Source organism: Bombus pascuorum, chromosome 10 (assembly GCF_905332965.1).
Source record: "Bombus pascuorum chromosome 10, iyBomPasc1.1, whole genome shotgun sequence".
Lineage (NCBI taxonomy): Eukaryota > Metazoa > Arthropoda > Insecta > Hymenoptera > Apidae > Bombus > Bombus pascuorum.
In genome coordinates, this window is record NC_083497.1 from 1,565,565 (window position 1) to 1,583,286 (window position 17,722).

Sequence of the window (17,722 nt, forward strand, 5' to 3'; positions counted from 1 at the left end):
TGGAAGCATTTGAAATCTTTAACCTACAAGAAAGTGACAAAGAAGAACCTGAGAAAATAAAAGCTTTCTCTAATAAGAGATTTCTCTTTAATAGCGAAGAAATAGAAAAAGGACAGTTACTGCAGCACTATGTGACTTAACCAAAAAAGGTGGGGATAACTATAATTATGGCATGCTAATAAACTCGATGATAAGAGACAATATAATTTATCACACGACAGACAGCGCTGCAACAGCCGGTATTAAAATGTCAGGGTCTAAAACTGGGAACCTTAATTAAGTACATTGAAATGTAAAAAAAAAGAGGAAGTAACTCGCAGAAGATATACGCAACACAAAAAAATCACTACACAAATGAGAGATGTAATAAAAGAAGAAAAGAGGAAGAGATCAGTTACGGAAGAGGAAGCTTTAGAGAGCAACGAGTAAGCAGTAGGTTAGAGACACGAGTTCGAGATAAAACAGATGCAATGGGATACATGGCCGCGGCAGTGTCCAACATATGGAGAAAAAGTGGAAAATGTGGAAAATACAACCATTCCGCGCAGGCATGCAGAACAAGCGTGACAACAGTAAAGATAAACAATAGAAATCAAGCGAGCAGTGACGGCGAAAGTAACTTTACCATAAGCAGTTTAAACATAAATAATGTAAAGTAGAAGACTGATTAGAAGAAATACAAATAAAAGACAGACAGATTACATTTAGGATAGATACCAAACAAATAAGTGCACATTGGAATTTACAGTAACAAAAGAGAAAGTAGAACACTTGTTAGGATTAGGAACATACAAACAGCTAGGTATACTAAATGCAGTGCATAACATAAAGGGAAGAAACAGTGGTATAGAACAATTTATTTAAAAAACGAACACGTTTTCATAGACATAGGAGAATTTCCACGGACCTATTTTAACGCAAGGCAGGGAGCGTATCTTAAAACTACGAGCAAAAGTACCAGAAGTTATAAAAGATAAACTTCGACAGCATTTAAAAGAGCTAGAAAATAAGAAAGTACTACGCGCATACGACAATGGAAGTAGCAAGGGAAGCAATCTAATTATTAGGAAAAAATCAGATGGAAGTCTGAAAATTTGACAAGAGATTCCAAGAATCTAAATGAAGAAATACACCGTCCATATTATGAAATAATCACAACAGAAGCAGTAGATGAAAAGTTAACTAGGAAGAATTATTGTGCTATACCTGGTATCAAAAATGGGTTTTGACAAATCAAGTAATCAGAAAAGAGCCAAAAAGTCAAATATGTACTTTTTCAACGCCAGTGGGTTGCTACAGATTAAATAGACTTCTATTTGAGCTGAACCGTGCACCAGAAGTATTTCAAGGAAAAAATGAAGAAATACATTTGGTCACATACCTGGTATCGTAATATATTTTGATGATGTACTGATGCTAGACACAGTCGTAGAAGAACATGACAAAAGTTTGCAACGGGTAATTGAAGCAGCGCAAAGGAGTAATATAAAATTCGATAAAACAAAAGTCCAATATAGAAAAGATGTAGTGGCTTATGTAGGTTATATATCTTCAAAGAAGAGTAAAACCATCGCTAAGGATAAAATACAGGCGACAAAAACGCCTAAGATCGCAGATAAAAAAAGAGAATTGCAAAGTTATATTAGTCGCAGTTAATTATCTAAGAGAGTACATCAGACAGAGTTTAATAATATAAAAGAAGAAATAAGTAAATCTTCCTTATTGCAAACATCTAATGACAAAAAACAAACTACAATACTGAGAGATGCATCATTCAGAGGATTAGGGTGTTGCCTGTTACAGAAAAATAAATAGCATTCGTATCCAAAAGTCTGACAGAGATAGAGAAAAACTAAGCACAGGTAGAGAAGAAGCTACTTTACATAGTCTTTGCAACTAGAAAATTCCATTATGATATCTACGCCAGGAAAGGAAGAATTCACACAGATCCTAATATACATAAACCGTTACATAAACTGTTAACTTATATGTTAATAGCTGATACATTGTCAAGAGGCTATTTAGACTTGGCTCATAGTGTATGTAGCATTTACAAACAAATGACAGGAAGTGGAAGACAAATAGAATACAACAAAACATTAATAATGACAAAATGTGAAAGGACAATCTATATGCAGTCAATGATTTAATATTGAATGGAGCCAAAGTAGTCATATCAAGTAATTTAAGAAAAGAGGTGTTAAACAGATTACAAGCAGATCATTTAGGAATAAGCGAAATGAAAATAAGAGACAGTAAGCTATTTTACTGACCGGGTATAAATAAAGATATTGAAAATACTGGGGCGAAATGTGAAGCATGTAGAAATATGCAAATGAGAAAACCAAGAAACATCGATACTTCACTCTCTTCCTCAGCTATCGTGTAAAAAGGTAGTCACAGATATTTTACGTTAGAGAGGGAAAAATTACCTACACTTCTCTAAGTAAATTGACATTGAGCGATTAAAGTCTAAAACTATGAATAGTGTAATGAATATATTAAAATCTATATTTGCGATACATAGAATACCAGAAGATTTAATTGCGGACGACATGCCATTCTCGTCATGTGAAATGCAGAATTTCGTGCAAAAATAGAATTGGAATTGTTAGCATGTAAAACGCGCCAATTTGTAGTTACAAAACATCTGACACCAGGGATACTTGTTGATATTTATAAAAGACTACAAGAGCGAAACAAAATTGTAAAACAATATTATAATAAGAGCGCAAACAAGTGTCATTTTTAAGTTCCACTTTTATACGAGCGGAAAATTTGGGAAAAATTGTAAAAATGTTGCAGACTCCAACGTCTTACATGATGGAAGACGAGATAAGTAGTCAAGTAAGACAACACACAAAGACTGCTTTACAATCGATGAATAAAAGAATTGGTGTTTAGAGATAGTATAAGGCGCGTGTGTGTGTGCGCGTGATAAGTGTCTTCTAGCTGCGAGTGATAGTGGAGTGCGATTGCGAATACCTAAATATATATTTATCTATCCATTTCATTTAAAGAAAGACCGATCAAAAGAATGTAATAAAACAATAATTACGTTCGGAAAAAGTTTCGTGGGAATACAGCTCTCAGCGACTAAGTTTTTTTGGTAATCAGGAATTAATATTGCGACATTTAAATCCATGTTCATGCTATATTTATTTTTATTTTATTTTTTTTTCTTCACCAATAAGATATAACACTTTACCAAATGTCCATAAGGACAAATTGTAAAATAACCAAAATAAAAAAAAAAAAAAAATTTAAATCCATGTTGAAGATGAAATGGGTCCCGTGTTCCTAGAGAAAAACAGCCCTTAATTATTGCCCTTGTCATGTATGTTTACTAACGAGCTTACATAGAACGTAACTTTGGGGAGAAACTTGACTGAAGCGAGAAGTGCGAGTTCGGAATTGTTTACATAGCGAGAAAAAAAAAAAAGAAAGAAAATGTCAGAGAGAAAACAAAGAAGAAAAGAGAATATCCGATTTGGAAATTTCAAAAAGTTTCATAATATATTCATACAAATTTTCTGTGATAAATATTCGAATACTTTCGTAACGCATTGTACATTTATAACTTGAATACATTCTGTTTAAATAGACAGTATATATAAAAACAATGATAAACTTAAAATAATACTATATAATATTGCAACAGGCATTCCGGAAGCAAACGCTGTTATAGTCAGAGCTGAAGAGGCTTTGATTGTCGTTTTGGTCCTCCTCCTTTGGGCTGCTGCGATTGCGCTATTTTTCAATCGATGGGGCAAGATTAGAATGTTGGAGCCGTATCAACCGAAATTTCAGCAACACAGACAAAGTTGCACTACGATTGAACAAAATCAACTCCAGGTAACACATATTTTACTTGTAAACTATAAGGGAAGGGTATTATAAGTTACAGCTTATCATTATCTTATTAACCAATTACATATTACCAAAATTTAGTTTTATTCGAATCTTTTTGCGACGTACTCTTGGAAATTATCTACGTGAAAAGTATTTTATTTGAAATAAAATAAAAAGCAGTAATTATTATGAACAATTTCAACCAATTTATTATTTCTATCTTAGAAATAACATAGAGGAAGCAATTTTGTTTTGTGTAAAATTCCAATAAATCGCTTTCAAATAATTCCTTATTTGAGATAATTAAATCATTTAAATAAAGTAATAAATAACTTGACATAAGAGATTGTCATGGCATTTCCTCGTATTTTATTTGAACGAACTATCCTCTACTTGGTCACAATAAATCCTTATACGTAGAATTTCCTTACACGAGTCGCACACAGTAGCATAATATTACATTTAACAAAAATTTTGATAGTTTTGCAGCATTTCTATTTTCCTACTTTCTATTTATAATTTTTTAAATTGTTTAAATATTAAATGATTTGTGTGAGTTGTTGCAACAAAATCTATATTTGTAACGCAGTCCGAAATATTCATATATAAAAGGATCAGAAAATATTTAGAAAAGTATTTAGTTAAAAATTTATTCAAGTACAAAATTAAAAAAAGATAATTATTTCATTTGATAGCCAAGTGATGAAATAATCTAGGGAAAATTACTTCATATTTAAATAAACTAACGCACAATTATTTGAAAATAACAACTAACCAAATAAGATAATATATCTATTATTCAAGTAATCATTGTTCAGATATATTATTTAAATAATATCCAAATTTTATTTTAACTCTCTGGAAAAATACTGATTTCATCCGGGTTTGAGTACTTTTTATTTGAGAAAATGTAACAAACACGAAACTAAAGTTATTAATAAATTCCAAAATCTTATTTGAGAAATGGTTTATTATCAAATAATTTGTTTGTCAAGTATTTCATTATTTTAAATAATAGGAGAAGATGAAGGATAACAAATGTTTCTCCTGTGTAACCCCTTGGCCTATAACCACGAGCGAGACTCGTGGTAAGGGATTTGTGCCATAAGCGAAAACCACGAGTCTAACTCGTGGTAATTTACAAATTGCTAGTGATTCATTATCCACTTTGAAATAATAAATTGTTTTTATTAACTGATCAATTGATCATGATTACGCCCTAAACGTCTTAAAAACAGTATTTGTCCTCAAACGTTTATTCCTTTTGTAGCACCTTAATGTACATGTCATAAGAAGTATGCATTTTGCGCCAGTTCGGCCACACGGCTGAACAGATGAATGGCACGGCGCGCGACCGAACTTCTTGGTTACTATGGCTCGCGTGATCGGCAGATAGCGTGTAGGCCAAGGGGTTAATAAATATATTAATGTGAACTTTGGTGAACTTAGGTCAGTAGAATCATTAAGATCGCGTCAGAAATGACTAGGATCAGTAGGAGTCGTATAAAAACTCGTTGCACTGCATAAATCGTTTTAAAAAACGTCTTACGTATACTTGCATTCACAAGTATTAAGGCACTTATAGAAAACAAGACACACTGAAAAAGTCATTAGAAATTCATTAGAGCCTCTGTAATTATTATCTTATTTAAAACATTGTAATATAAAAAATATAGCATATTTTGTATTACGATAAAAATCGCATTTCATTAATTATAAATAATACAATTAAAATTTTGTCGTATCTGCTTTCCTCTATCTATTGGTGATACATTTTGATAACTATATTGTTAGATCTCTCACTGTACTTGTCATTTTTTAATATTTCATAAATGAACTTACGAATCTTCTACCAATTCCATCTAACTCATCTAAAACTTCCTCAGTGATATGTAAAAATCTTTAGGCTTTCATGGCTCGGATTGTCACATCTAACGCTAACATGTTTCAATACGACCTTCGATGGACAAAACTGCAATTTCAGCGAAACGTCGAGAATTTTTTCCTCTTGAACACGGCTCATTTCCAGATGTCTAAATGTTCAACACGTCAATATTAACCACAACAATACTAACGTTTTCTCAATAACGTCACTAATTCCTAATAACAACACTACGTTTCATAATTGCACGTTAAGTGCAAACAATTATGAACATTAACATACGTGCAATTGCTAATCCATTATTTTCCTATAGCAGTATTTTGAATAGTTATTTTGTATGATTATATAATTTTAACCTATTCGTCGGTTGCTTGAGATTCTGGATCATTTATCATGTTTACTATAAAGTCAGAATTATCCAATAAACGTCAATAGAATAAAGATTTGAATAAGCGTAAGAAAGCAATCGCTTCCCGTGGCAAAGTGATTTTCGAAGAAGCAAAATGTTTTGCTGAGGGAATATGTCAAAGTTCAGAGTGCGCTGCTTTTAAAGTGCGTTGGGAGCACTTTAGATTTTAGACCAAGCAAGCAAATGCTTCTCCCTATTTTAGTCAAATTTAGCAAAATGAAGGCATAGACAAGTATTCTTTCGCCGTTTGACGATTGCTCGTCGAATCTAAAATCGAATATTCGAATGCTTTAAGAACGCTTAAAATATGCTCTGCCTCTTTCTTGTAACATTAGAAAGAGTAAGCGAATGATTGCAAACGAGCGTTCTTGCAAATATTCCGTTCAGTTTAACACTTTAGCTACCATGCAAATTTTATTTTGTCTAAAGAAGAAAGAGAAAGAGTATCATTTAATGCTTGAAGAAGATATATTGTATTTGCTCACTTTTTTTTTTGTCTACGTTAACTAAATCATTCACATTCTTAACAATTTTTTAATCCATAAAATTTATCCTATTTTAATAATTCTACAAAATTTAGCATAGATCGCCGTGGATCGCCGATGATCGCCGTGGCAGTCAACGTGTAACACGAGGGAAAGATTACATTTCTGCGTAAATATAAATTAATTCGTTTTATTCTTACTTTATCACTAGACTAGGAGCTTTCATGCATTTTTATATTTTTACGAATATAGCTAACGAGATGGAATCTGAATAAAAATTAGTTTCATCTACTAAATATCGCAATAAATACTCTTCTCGAAATATTTTATGTATTTTCGCAGACTGTGTACATTACGTTGATCTTTACGTCTTCGAATTTCTCATAAATGCATAAAAATCCACTTATCATTAACAACTTATCATTAGCCTCTTTGATTGATCGCTACAAAATGAAACATTCCATGTCCATAATAACAATGTACCAGCTATGTCGGGTTAGGATTAAACGATGAATCCTTTATGAAGCCCTTGTGTGCGTGTTACCATATTGGCATTTATGATTAATCAATTAACTTGATACAGTTCATACAGCTTGAATTATATCCGAGATTACGATCTCTTATTCGTTATAGGCAGAAGTAAAGCCAAATCAATCAGTTATATTAAATTATGCAAGCGATTTGGTGATTAGTTGTGCCTAATTGGTGAGATATTTATATTTGTTAAATATTTATATTATTTCAATATTTATTAAATATCAATTTAAAGCTTGAATGATCGATGTTTTGTAAATGGGCAAGTAACTAGTAGAAATCATAGCCAGATTCACGTTTATTCAAGCAAGAGATCAGAGATCACATCTTTAAATACAATAGAACTTCTTATTACGCAGGAGATACGCTTCGCGTTATATGAATTCCGTGTCATCGAGACTGACGACGAAGAAATTAAAATAAATTTTTTTTCGAAGCAATAAAATTAATTAATTAATTCTGTGTATCATACATAAGATAATGCATAACTATGATTTCCGGATTAATTGAGGAACTCATACATTTGCATGTTACGAATGAGGCAAGCTTGCGACAAAAGCATCGGACGTGTGCGAATTTGTGAAATTGGTAATTGTTGGGAAAAGAGGGGACCTCGTCGGTTTCAATAGCCTTGGATTATGTTATCAAAGTGAACAATTTTTTCCTACACATATGTACGTATAACAGTCGCTCTTACATATTTCTTTCCCAAAGTATTTGAAATATACATATGTATATATGAATTTAGACTACAAATAAGAACAGAACTATCACCTAATACGATGAAATGGGAAACTTTTAGTAGAAATGAAAAAGCATATATGCATACAAAATTAACTTATTTAATTTTGGATATTATCTATACTTTATACTCGCATATATCATATTATATGCCGATAAAAAGAAGTAAGTCAAAATCTTCGCTCAAATTCAGCGCAAATAGGAATTGATACATTCTCGGTCTTTAGATTTGGCAATGGTATATTTTATCGTATAGATTGTTCTTTAGATTTGTCGTCTTTTTTTTTACGTGTTGCATTTTCAATAGATGCATGCTTCCGGAATATTTTTGTTGCTACTATCTTCGATACAACCACCAAAAAGTGCAAGCAAGAAGTATTACGCAGTAACATAGAGGCGGTCACCTGATTCTATTTCACGCTAGAAAAGGCAGGATCATTTTAGACAATCCCGAAAGAATTGAGACATCATATAGCTACATTGAGACATCATAGGCTGCAACGATACAGCTGGGCAAAGAGTGATTCCTCGTGAAAAATAAATCGGGAATATTACAGAATAACATTTTTTCACATGTTGCTCTGTTTTCTAAAAAAATCATTTTGTCCTATACACGTTCAGTGGCTCGCGAAAGTATAACGCTTGGCACAAAATTTTTCATGAATATATAATGTGCAATGTATGAAACTTTTTAAAATTTCCTTAGTACTATAATGAAATACGACTATCCTGATTATAATATTAAAATTTGAGGCCATTCAGTAAATGTATGTGGAAGTGACAAGACGTTTATTGCGAGCATACACTGAGTGAAAAATTAATGTACAGCATGAATAATAGTCTTAAACATAGAATTAGTACTAAAGACTAGTCTCGCTACAAATTGTGGCTTATTAATATAATAAATAATCGGTTATTCGTATAATATTCAATAAATGATATCTTGTAACTTCTATTATATTTCTATGTCCATTTCAAATTTTACTAATCGCAATTACAGTTGTGTTTCGTTGCGGTGTTAATGAGATTCCAAAATGTTTTGCAATATATATATATATAGATAAAATAATAATATATATTGTCAATTAATATAATACATCTATTTAACTATAGAAGTTACAAAATATTTAGTAGAAGTATATATTTTAGAAAGAGAATAAAAATACTTAAACAGAAAATTAATAATTTTCGGTGCTCAGTAGGACCATCTTCGACACTTATCGTATGCTTAAAGTGACTATTCATACTACATTTTAATTTTTTACTTTTTATATATATATATCTTCAAATTTTTGCTAATATAGTTGTTGCAATCGCATTCGTTATGGTGCTAGTGAGGTTTCAAAATATTTTATGTAACACGTACAATACATACACATAAATGTTTCCTACGAAATAGCTGCGAATACTTTTGCGAGCCTCTGTATATTAATTGCAAGTTTCGATTAGACGACCTTCGTTTCTGATTGTGTTTGTACTCAAAAACATGGCCAATTATTATTTCTTCTTGCCGTTATTACTGTCATACTTTCTGTTGATCTATACTATTAGGCTCTTTTCATAAATGAAAGCATAAGATTATTACTTTTTAATATCAATTTTCATAATATAGGAAATATGGATCATGCTATTGCATGCACAGTTGCTCCAACTAAATTGTTAAATTGTACTAAGTCGTCGCAGCGTATTATTTGCATTTTCTAATTTTTCGAAGAGAAAAACGATATTCCTCGATATTCCTGTCAACTCTAAAATAAGCCCTTGATTTATTAGAATCCTGTAAACAGAAGTCCTTCAAGCTGAAACTTAAGGTCAACAAACGTATATCGTGCTAGGTTTTCAAAGACATTTTCCTCAAAAGCTTTACTCGACATCTTCGACTTATTTTTTCGTGAGAAATCACTTCTTCCCGGTAGCATCACGATTGCGGAGACACCTTATATAAGAAGGTCAGTTCCTCGCAACCTCCGCAATCTCCAATCAGGTGTACGTGGTAGTGGTAGCTTTATCCAATATAACCTCGGATAGAAAAGACTAGTGGGCTATTTCTGAAATTGGCGGCTCCAAGAAACTGGATTCTACAGATTTCGTCAATGACACACGTCGAAGTAACGGAAACCTACGATCGCACCATCGCATTTTCTTTCTTCAGTCTACGCTTTGCTTTTGGTATGGGTTTTCGATCATACGATCGATAACCACTCACGAGCATTCGAAAGCTTCAATCAATCAAAGTAAATAATATGTGAATATTACCAATGTGTATAAACTAATGACGAATTAAATATTAAAAAACAGCAGTTGTACTTCTCTGTTGGAGATCTCTGTTTTACGTATATCGGAATTGTACATACGATTATATATAATGATATTAAATTATGTTGTATCATATAGGGGATATAAAGTGATTAACATATCCGTGTTCTTAATACACAGGTACACGTGTATTAACATATTTATATTTCATTTCGAGTGATTATTAACGTATAACAAAATTCCCGAATATTTATGAAAGTATAATAATTTGCGAAACAAATACACAGCGGTTCACGATAATATTCGAACGCTTGCTATAGAATTCTTTTATGAATACATTATGTGCATGATACGAAGCTTTCTGATATTTCATTAGCACTGTAATGAGACACGATGATCGTTATTATAATAATAAAATTTGAAACCAATCAGAAAATGTATATTGGAGTTACATGACTGACATTTGTAAACAGTCACTCGCAATAAAATGTTAATACACGGCATGAATATTAGTTTTAAACATTCAATTGATACCAAATGTGTTAGAATTTAATTTTAAAGTTAAGATAAATAATCTGTGGAAGACACAATGTTTATGTTAAAATAATATTAGGTGATATTTATTAAACAGAACTATAGAACCAAATGTATTTAAAATATAAGTGAGTGATATGGTATAATTAACAAAGTATGCAGGTAAAGAATTTATGGATTGTAGACAGTTGGCCAGTTACTCTCAGACTAACTGTAGGTAGTGACCCATGATCCCTTAAATATTTTGAACCTTACTCTCTACACAGTAATGAATATTACTGTGTAAGTGTAAGATTCAAATGCCGGTGTAGGTGTTGTAAAAAGTCCTGTCACTACTATACATTGTGGCTTATTAATGTAGCGAATAATTGAATGTCCAAATAATTTGGTCACCTTTGCAATAAATATTTTGCAAATTCTATATTTATTTTCAGATTCGTTTCTAATTTTACCAATACAGTGACGATAGTCGTGTCCTGTTACAGTGCTAATGAAATTTCAAAATGTTTTGTATAGTATATATTGCTTTGGTGAGCCACTGTATCATGCAAATGTTAGTTTGAAACACAAATGGTTAAGCTAGAATTACGCTTCGATTTGTATCTGTATAAGTAGCGAAAGGCAAAATAAATATTCAGCAATTTCAGAACTTGCTAAAAAGTATCTAACTTTACTAACAACGTAGGTTATGATAGAATGATGTGTTCCAAGTGGGTAAATATCGTTACGACGAAAAGGAACCATTTACGCTTGTTGCCAGAAGATGTAAATACACTAGTCTTTTTTATAGCAAAACAGATTACTTGATTAGTCTTTTTTTAACCGAAATGATATATTTTTTACTATTATTTACAATCTTATATTACATCATATAAATATTCGTTTCTTATATATTGCTACTTGCGTAAATGTATTTAAATATACGGGTATTTCGTTGCGCAGTACTAATCACACGAAATACATAAAATATAAATATGTTAGGAATTACCCGGATTAAAACCGATATTCTTAATACACGTTTAAAGCCATAGCTTCAATTTTCTATGTTTCCTATGGAACTACTAATTTATACATCTATAGTAGTGTCTATTTAAGTCTACATTTAAACATTTAAACTACTATAATCTGCTATTTTTAAATATGACTTATGATTTATAAATAGTATACTAAGAATCAAATATCAAATAATAAATATTGCTAACATTAACATCCAAAGTCTCTCTATAAATTTCGAAGAACTTTTTAATTTGCTATAGTTATGCAATCAGTTAACACAAATATTCTATTTTTTTGTCAGACGGTTTCTCCTGACGGTGGGCTTGCGTCAAAGCCGGCTTGCAGTAATCGCGTCGGCGTTATCGTGCGTAATAGTCCAGTTAAAACTAGCATGCTTCACGATTTCTACACGTTCATATTTTCAGAAGCATAACTAGACCAAACAAATGTTAAATAAATCCTTTTAACCTTTAAATATTGTAACATATCGTCAAAAACTGAGTTTAAAGTTTATGAAGTTTGCGTAGTTACAACTTAAAAGGTTTGAATATTTGTTGCTTTGCGAGTGATTTTCATCATTATCATGAATTTCTATTCTATATGATTATTTAATTATATCCTTTTTTAAAATAGAGTTAGGACAGTCAAGAATATATGTATATTTTACTTTCGATATTTTGTATATATATATTAGATACATTTTGTATTTTTTATACATTTAGAATTCGTAGAAGCACATGTATAGTAGAGTGTATATACCGTGCATAATCGCTGGAATAGTAGTATTTAGCAAAGAAATGTTTAAGACGTAAAGATTTCTTGCACCATCCACATTTAATTGTAGCTGTTTTGACAGGATAATAGTAGCGGTATAAATAATATAACAATAATATAAAATGACATGGTATAAGAAGCGAACCCTACAGGATTTTCAATGCACCTGATCTTTTGTTTACGCATCCGCTTTCGTATCACCAGTACTCGATGAAATCTTGGAACCTAGTATGAAAACTGTTTATGAACAAGGGATTGTAATTTTCCTAGCGTACGATGAACCAGACCGGAAAATTATGGGACATTTTCGTATAACTTTCAAACCATACAAGATATTGAAATAAAATTTCATTTAAAAAGTGTTGAAAAATAATCCGCAGTAAATTGAATATGATGTAAATAGTATATTTTATGATTAACAATCCCTTTTTTAATTTATCGAATTGAATAGTTTTAAATAAATTTGAAAACCTGCTTATTTCACACTGTATCTATACTTTTTAGTTAATTTAAACGCAAGTTCAAAAAAGTAAAAAATATTGGATAGTACTAAAAATTGTGGCAGTTTTCAATTGAAATGTATTGCCTAAGTGAAGAATAGAATAATTACACAAGATAATATAATGTTGTAGTATCGTAAAAATATATTGTTGGTGATTTATTTACAAATGAATGGATTGTACAGATATTGATTAAATAGGAAACAATGGTTGTTTAACATGAACTAATCACAATAACGTGCTACACTTTAGACAACTCAATTTGCAACTCTCGTCACAACGGATCCAACGCTCTCTCTCTCTCTCTCTCTCTCTCTCACGCGGACCACACTCTCTCGACAACGCTAGTGTCACATCAGAGACAAGAAATCGCGAAATTAACAGATCATCGGTGATCTCGCGTCGCAGTTCGATCGTTTCACGAATAAGGTGAAGAAATTGAACTTCGTATATGATAATGGAATTTATTATATAAATCCAACAGAGTGACGGTTCAAAGTGTTACAACAAAATAATGTGTCGAGCGCTAATTTTTATATCGAAGTTTTAGTCCCTTTGGAGGGGTTATCGTCGGGTGTGGATCAGAGGCGGCTATTTCGTTACTGTCTCGTTATTGTTTCAATAGCTGTGGTATGCAGAATATTTCATCTACCTGATTACTGAGCGGGTAGCCTTCTTGAGCGTGTGACACTAGCAACACTATCTCGACAACGCAACTCGCACTCTCTGACTTCTCTACTAACACTGCCTGTTAATTTGTCTTTCTGCCTTAGCATCCCTTTTGTCCCTTTGTCTTAGCCCTACGCACGTGTTCCGCAACCGCTCGTGGCCAGGGTAACGTAGACCTTTTCTACGAAACTCTTCAACCGAAGGACCGATGATCATTGATAAGCCTGTCGGCACTTCAGTTCTCTCGCGACGATGTTTATGGTTTACCCGATATCTTTTAGACCTTTTGTCCACGATACTACAATATATAATCATCTGAAGAAATATGAAATGGAATATGAAGAAAGCAGTTATCAGAAATATTATGCAATATGAATTTACATAGTATATGGGGACTGATGAATCGTGAAATTCCATCATTTTATTTATGTATGAGTTCTATAGCTTCAGCATTTAGTATTTTATGATTCTTGTTATATGATTTTAGTCTTAATGCTGACATATACGGATCAGAAGCTAAGAATATTGCATAAAATGTATCTTTATTAGCAGCGATCCTTGAAACTTGTCTGCTGTTCTTATTCCTACAGTTCTTGAAATTCTTGTGTCTCGCTGTTTGCGCCTCTTCTGAAAATTAGCCGATCGAAAGTAAAGCATGTTGTATTATATCTGTCCCATGTATAAAAATAAGGATAACTGAATTAGGATCATTGAAATCTAATTCCAAACATTCTTCACTACGCTTAAAGGGTAACGATTCTGTATAGTGGGATTGAATCAACTTGCAAGCAAATTTTTTCAAATTTATTCTCAACAATTCAAAATTTTCAGACAAAATATCCATTCTTCTTTTTTCTTTTTCCGCGTATTTTGTTCGAATTTTCGCAATATCGAAGAATCTTAAATTTTTACTGTCAAGTATAGGTTACTTTACCGTATTCTTGCAATGACCACTCCAAAAATCGAGAAGCAGAACGGTTCCATTGCGGACCCAATATTGGAAAAATAAATTTCCCGTAGCCACGTTTTCAGTCTTTCTGGTACAATTTTTTAAGGTAATTGATAATTTGAAAATTTTATACAGAAATGTACTACTGGAAAAACTACGAATAATAACTCCGATAGTAAAATGTAGGGCAGTTCTTGAGTTTAAATAAGCATTTTCTTTTTGTTGAATACCATTTTTTTAGGAAATTCACTAAAAATATCATAATAAATAACTAAATAAATTTTAATACTGCACAAATTTATGAGCATTACGAACCTTCTTACAAAAAACAAAAAACAAAAAACTGAACTTGAACTTGATAAAAAACAAAAATTTGTTATGTTAGAAATGTGAACGTAATGAAGATCTGTGTATAGACAATTCTCACGAGAAATGTCAACAAGATTAATAATGAATTAAAGAAAATATACGAATAAACTGAGTTTATCGATGTATTGATTGATGGATTTGTACTGTCTTAGAATTTCATCATTTCCCACAATTTAAAGACGCTTTAATCTTTAAACAAAATAGCTTGAAGATACAATACAGTTTGCCATATCCGAACCTCCATTCTCAGTTATCTAAACGAATGGTAAAAGATGTCTCCTTCTGTTACAAATACTCCTGTTTAGACGATATATTATTGATAATGTAAATAGTTTTGTCTATAGAAATTAGAGAGAAATAATATTTTAAGAGCCGTTTTAATAAAACGGCGAGTGAAAGGCGAATCAGACGACTGCGTTGATAGAACTTGGAAGTAGTTGTTATGATTCAATCTGATTATGCTTGCCCGAGATTTGTGACGGTGGGCTTGAGCTCGAGGTGACATAATTGGTCGCTGAACGTAGCCACGGTCTCGCGATGAACGTTTTTACCTAACAGAGAAGTGTCAATATTATGAGACACACGTTGTATTAACAATCAAACCCCGGGCAGGAGCAATGTCGCTGCTACGCGGGTCTGTCTAGCAACGGCGGCTGGAATTTTGTTGGTATTCCCGACCAATTTACAACAAAACGAACGCGATCGTAAAGAGAGGAAAGTTTTTATCAGTCTTTTATTTTTGCGATCATCTTGGAAGGTTTTCACATCGTCTTTACGTGCAGTATATATCGATCGTCACAACGAACGTTACTTTGTGCTTCAAAATATATTCTACGTTTAACAAAGAGTTGCACCGTTGACCGTGGATTCGTTATTGAACCTAAGAACATTGTCGTTAACATCTCGAGTGTCTAATCACCACGGTTATTTGTCAAACTTTGTAAAAATCATATTTATACCAGTAAATATAATCTTTATTGTACAACAACGATGGCTAGTCCGAATGAAGATTCGTTACACGCCCCCAAATCTATCTATAATCCGACACATATATAGGAAATAAGAATTAGTGTACTAATAGGTTTGATAACGGTATGATTTATTTCAATATCGTTCACCCCAACACAAAATCAAGCACGATGCTCCGTCAGTCAGTATACACGCAGTTATCATTCGTCAATAACTCCTCTCATCACAACGACTCTCTTTCACGCTGACAACACTCCTTGACAACGCTGACAACACTCTCTGATCACGCCGGTGTCACGTAATTTTTAAGTAATTATACAAATGTTGAGTTCAGTATAGTCTTTATTCTTTAGACTTAGTGTTTTATTACAGAGGCCAATATTGTAACTGGATTGAAATTAGAAATAGAACTATTTGAACGGACTCGTACCATCAAAGAAGAAAGCTCGGTGTGGGTGTTCCCTTTGGAACTCAGAACGCGGATTCGTTGTCCACACTTTTTGGTGGAAAAGTGAGGGTAACGATCCGCGATGCCCATTGGTAAATGAATTAGGTAGTAAAGACAAGGAGAGCTAGATATGGCTCGTGGGCATCCTTGTTCATGGGAAAAGTCTTATCTTGCCAGGCACCCGCTTTCTCCGTATTAAGTAAGAGTCGAGTGCAACAAACATAAACCGAAAATGTTTACGTGAAGAAAACTGAAACTGAACAGATTCGGTTTATGTCGTCTTCTTAGGCCTGCTGCGAGTTAATGGAACAATAGATAGGTCTTGGCGTTCGGACTACGTGGAATTTTACAAGGGCCGTCACATCTGGCGTACCACATGGCAAAAAGGAAAGTTGGTTCGTGACATTCCCCCCTCCTTAGATTGAACTTGGTCCCTCAAGTTTTCTTCAGGAGGCCCTTTGTGAAATCGCACTCGATGTGATTTGAAATTGCAGCTGATTCCTCTTCTCTTTGGGGGTGGCATGTATTGGTTGAGGTACAGGTGTTGGGTGTTGGTGGGACTGTTAACTAAGATTTCATTTCGGCGAAAAGAAAAAGTTAGATTGATACATGAATAGTTATTCTGGCAAAGAGAAGTGTCAACCTGGAAAGTAGGGTTTTAAACGATTGCCATGTATATATATAATATTTTTTTTTTTTTTTTTTTTTTTTTTTGAATTAGATAGTGGATTACATACTTTATCAATCGTGTACGGTCCCAACCATTCCACATCAAGTTTGTGTCTTTTATGATCGTTATAAAAAAAACGGAATTTAAAATAAATAAAGTACTAATATTACTGTGGCAGTATAGTACTCAACTCATTAATAGAATGTATCTTCTTTGAGAATATATGATCATTATCTTATGATAATCTATCAACTAAAATTTTGTTATTTCTATGTTGACATTGAAATTGTACAAATAATATGTTACCAACTTATAATTGTTCCCAAAATAACTAATTAACAATGATTTAAACTATACAGTTTGTCTTAGAATGATGGATAATATAAAAATTCAAATTTATTAACAATACCTGACAACTTTAGTTGATTTTATGCTAAATAATATTAAATATTTTGATGTAAAACACAAATTTCTGTTGTATGATTGCATCAACTAACAATAATCTAGAATATACAACGCTTAAAGATTTGAGTGAAAATAAAATTCTAAAACAATGTCCTTGTAATGTTAACTTATTTGTAAATACTAAAAGAATAAATTTTTTTTTATTTTATTTTGGTTATTTTACAATTTGTCCTTGCGGACATTTGGTAAAGTGTTATATCTTGTTGGTGAAGAAAAAAAA

The 17,722-nt window shown here is 32.3% G+C and overlaps 1 protein-coding gene across 1 annotated transcript in view; it reads left to right on the top strand.

The window, feature by feature from the left end:
* LOC132911159 (uncharacterized) overlaps positions 1-17,722 on the top strand; it is a 326,329-nt gene that overhangs the window by 298,767 nt on the left and 9,840 nt on the right. Inside the window, exon 4 of the mRNA XM_060967569.1 lies at positions 3,662-3,855. Within this exon, the coding sequence (XP_060823552.1) occupies positions 3,662-3,855 (194 nt within the window). The remainder of the gene's footprint in view (positions 1-3,661; positions 3,856-17,722) is intronic.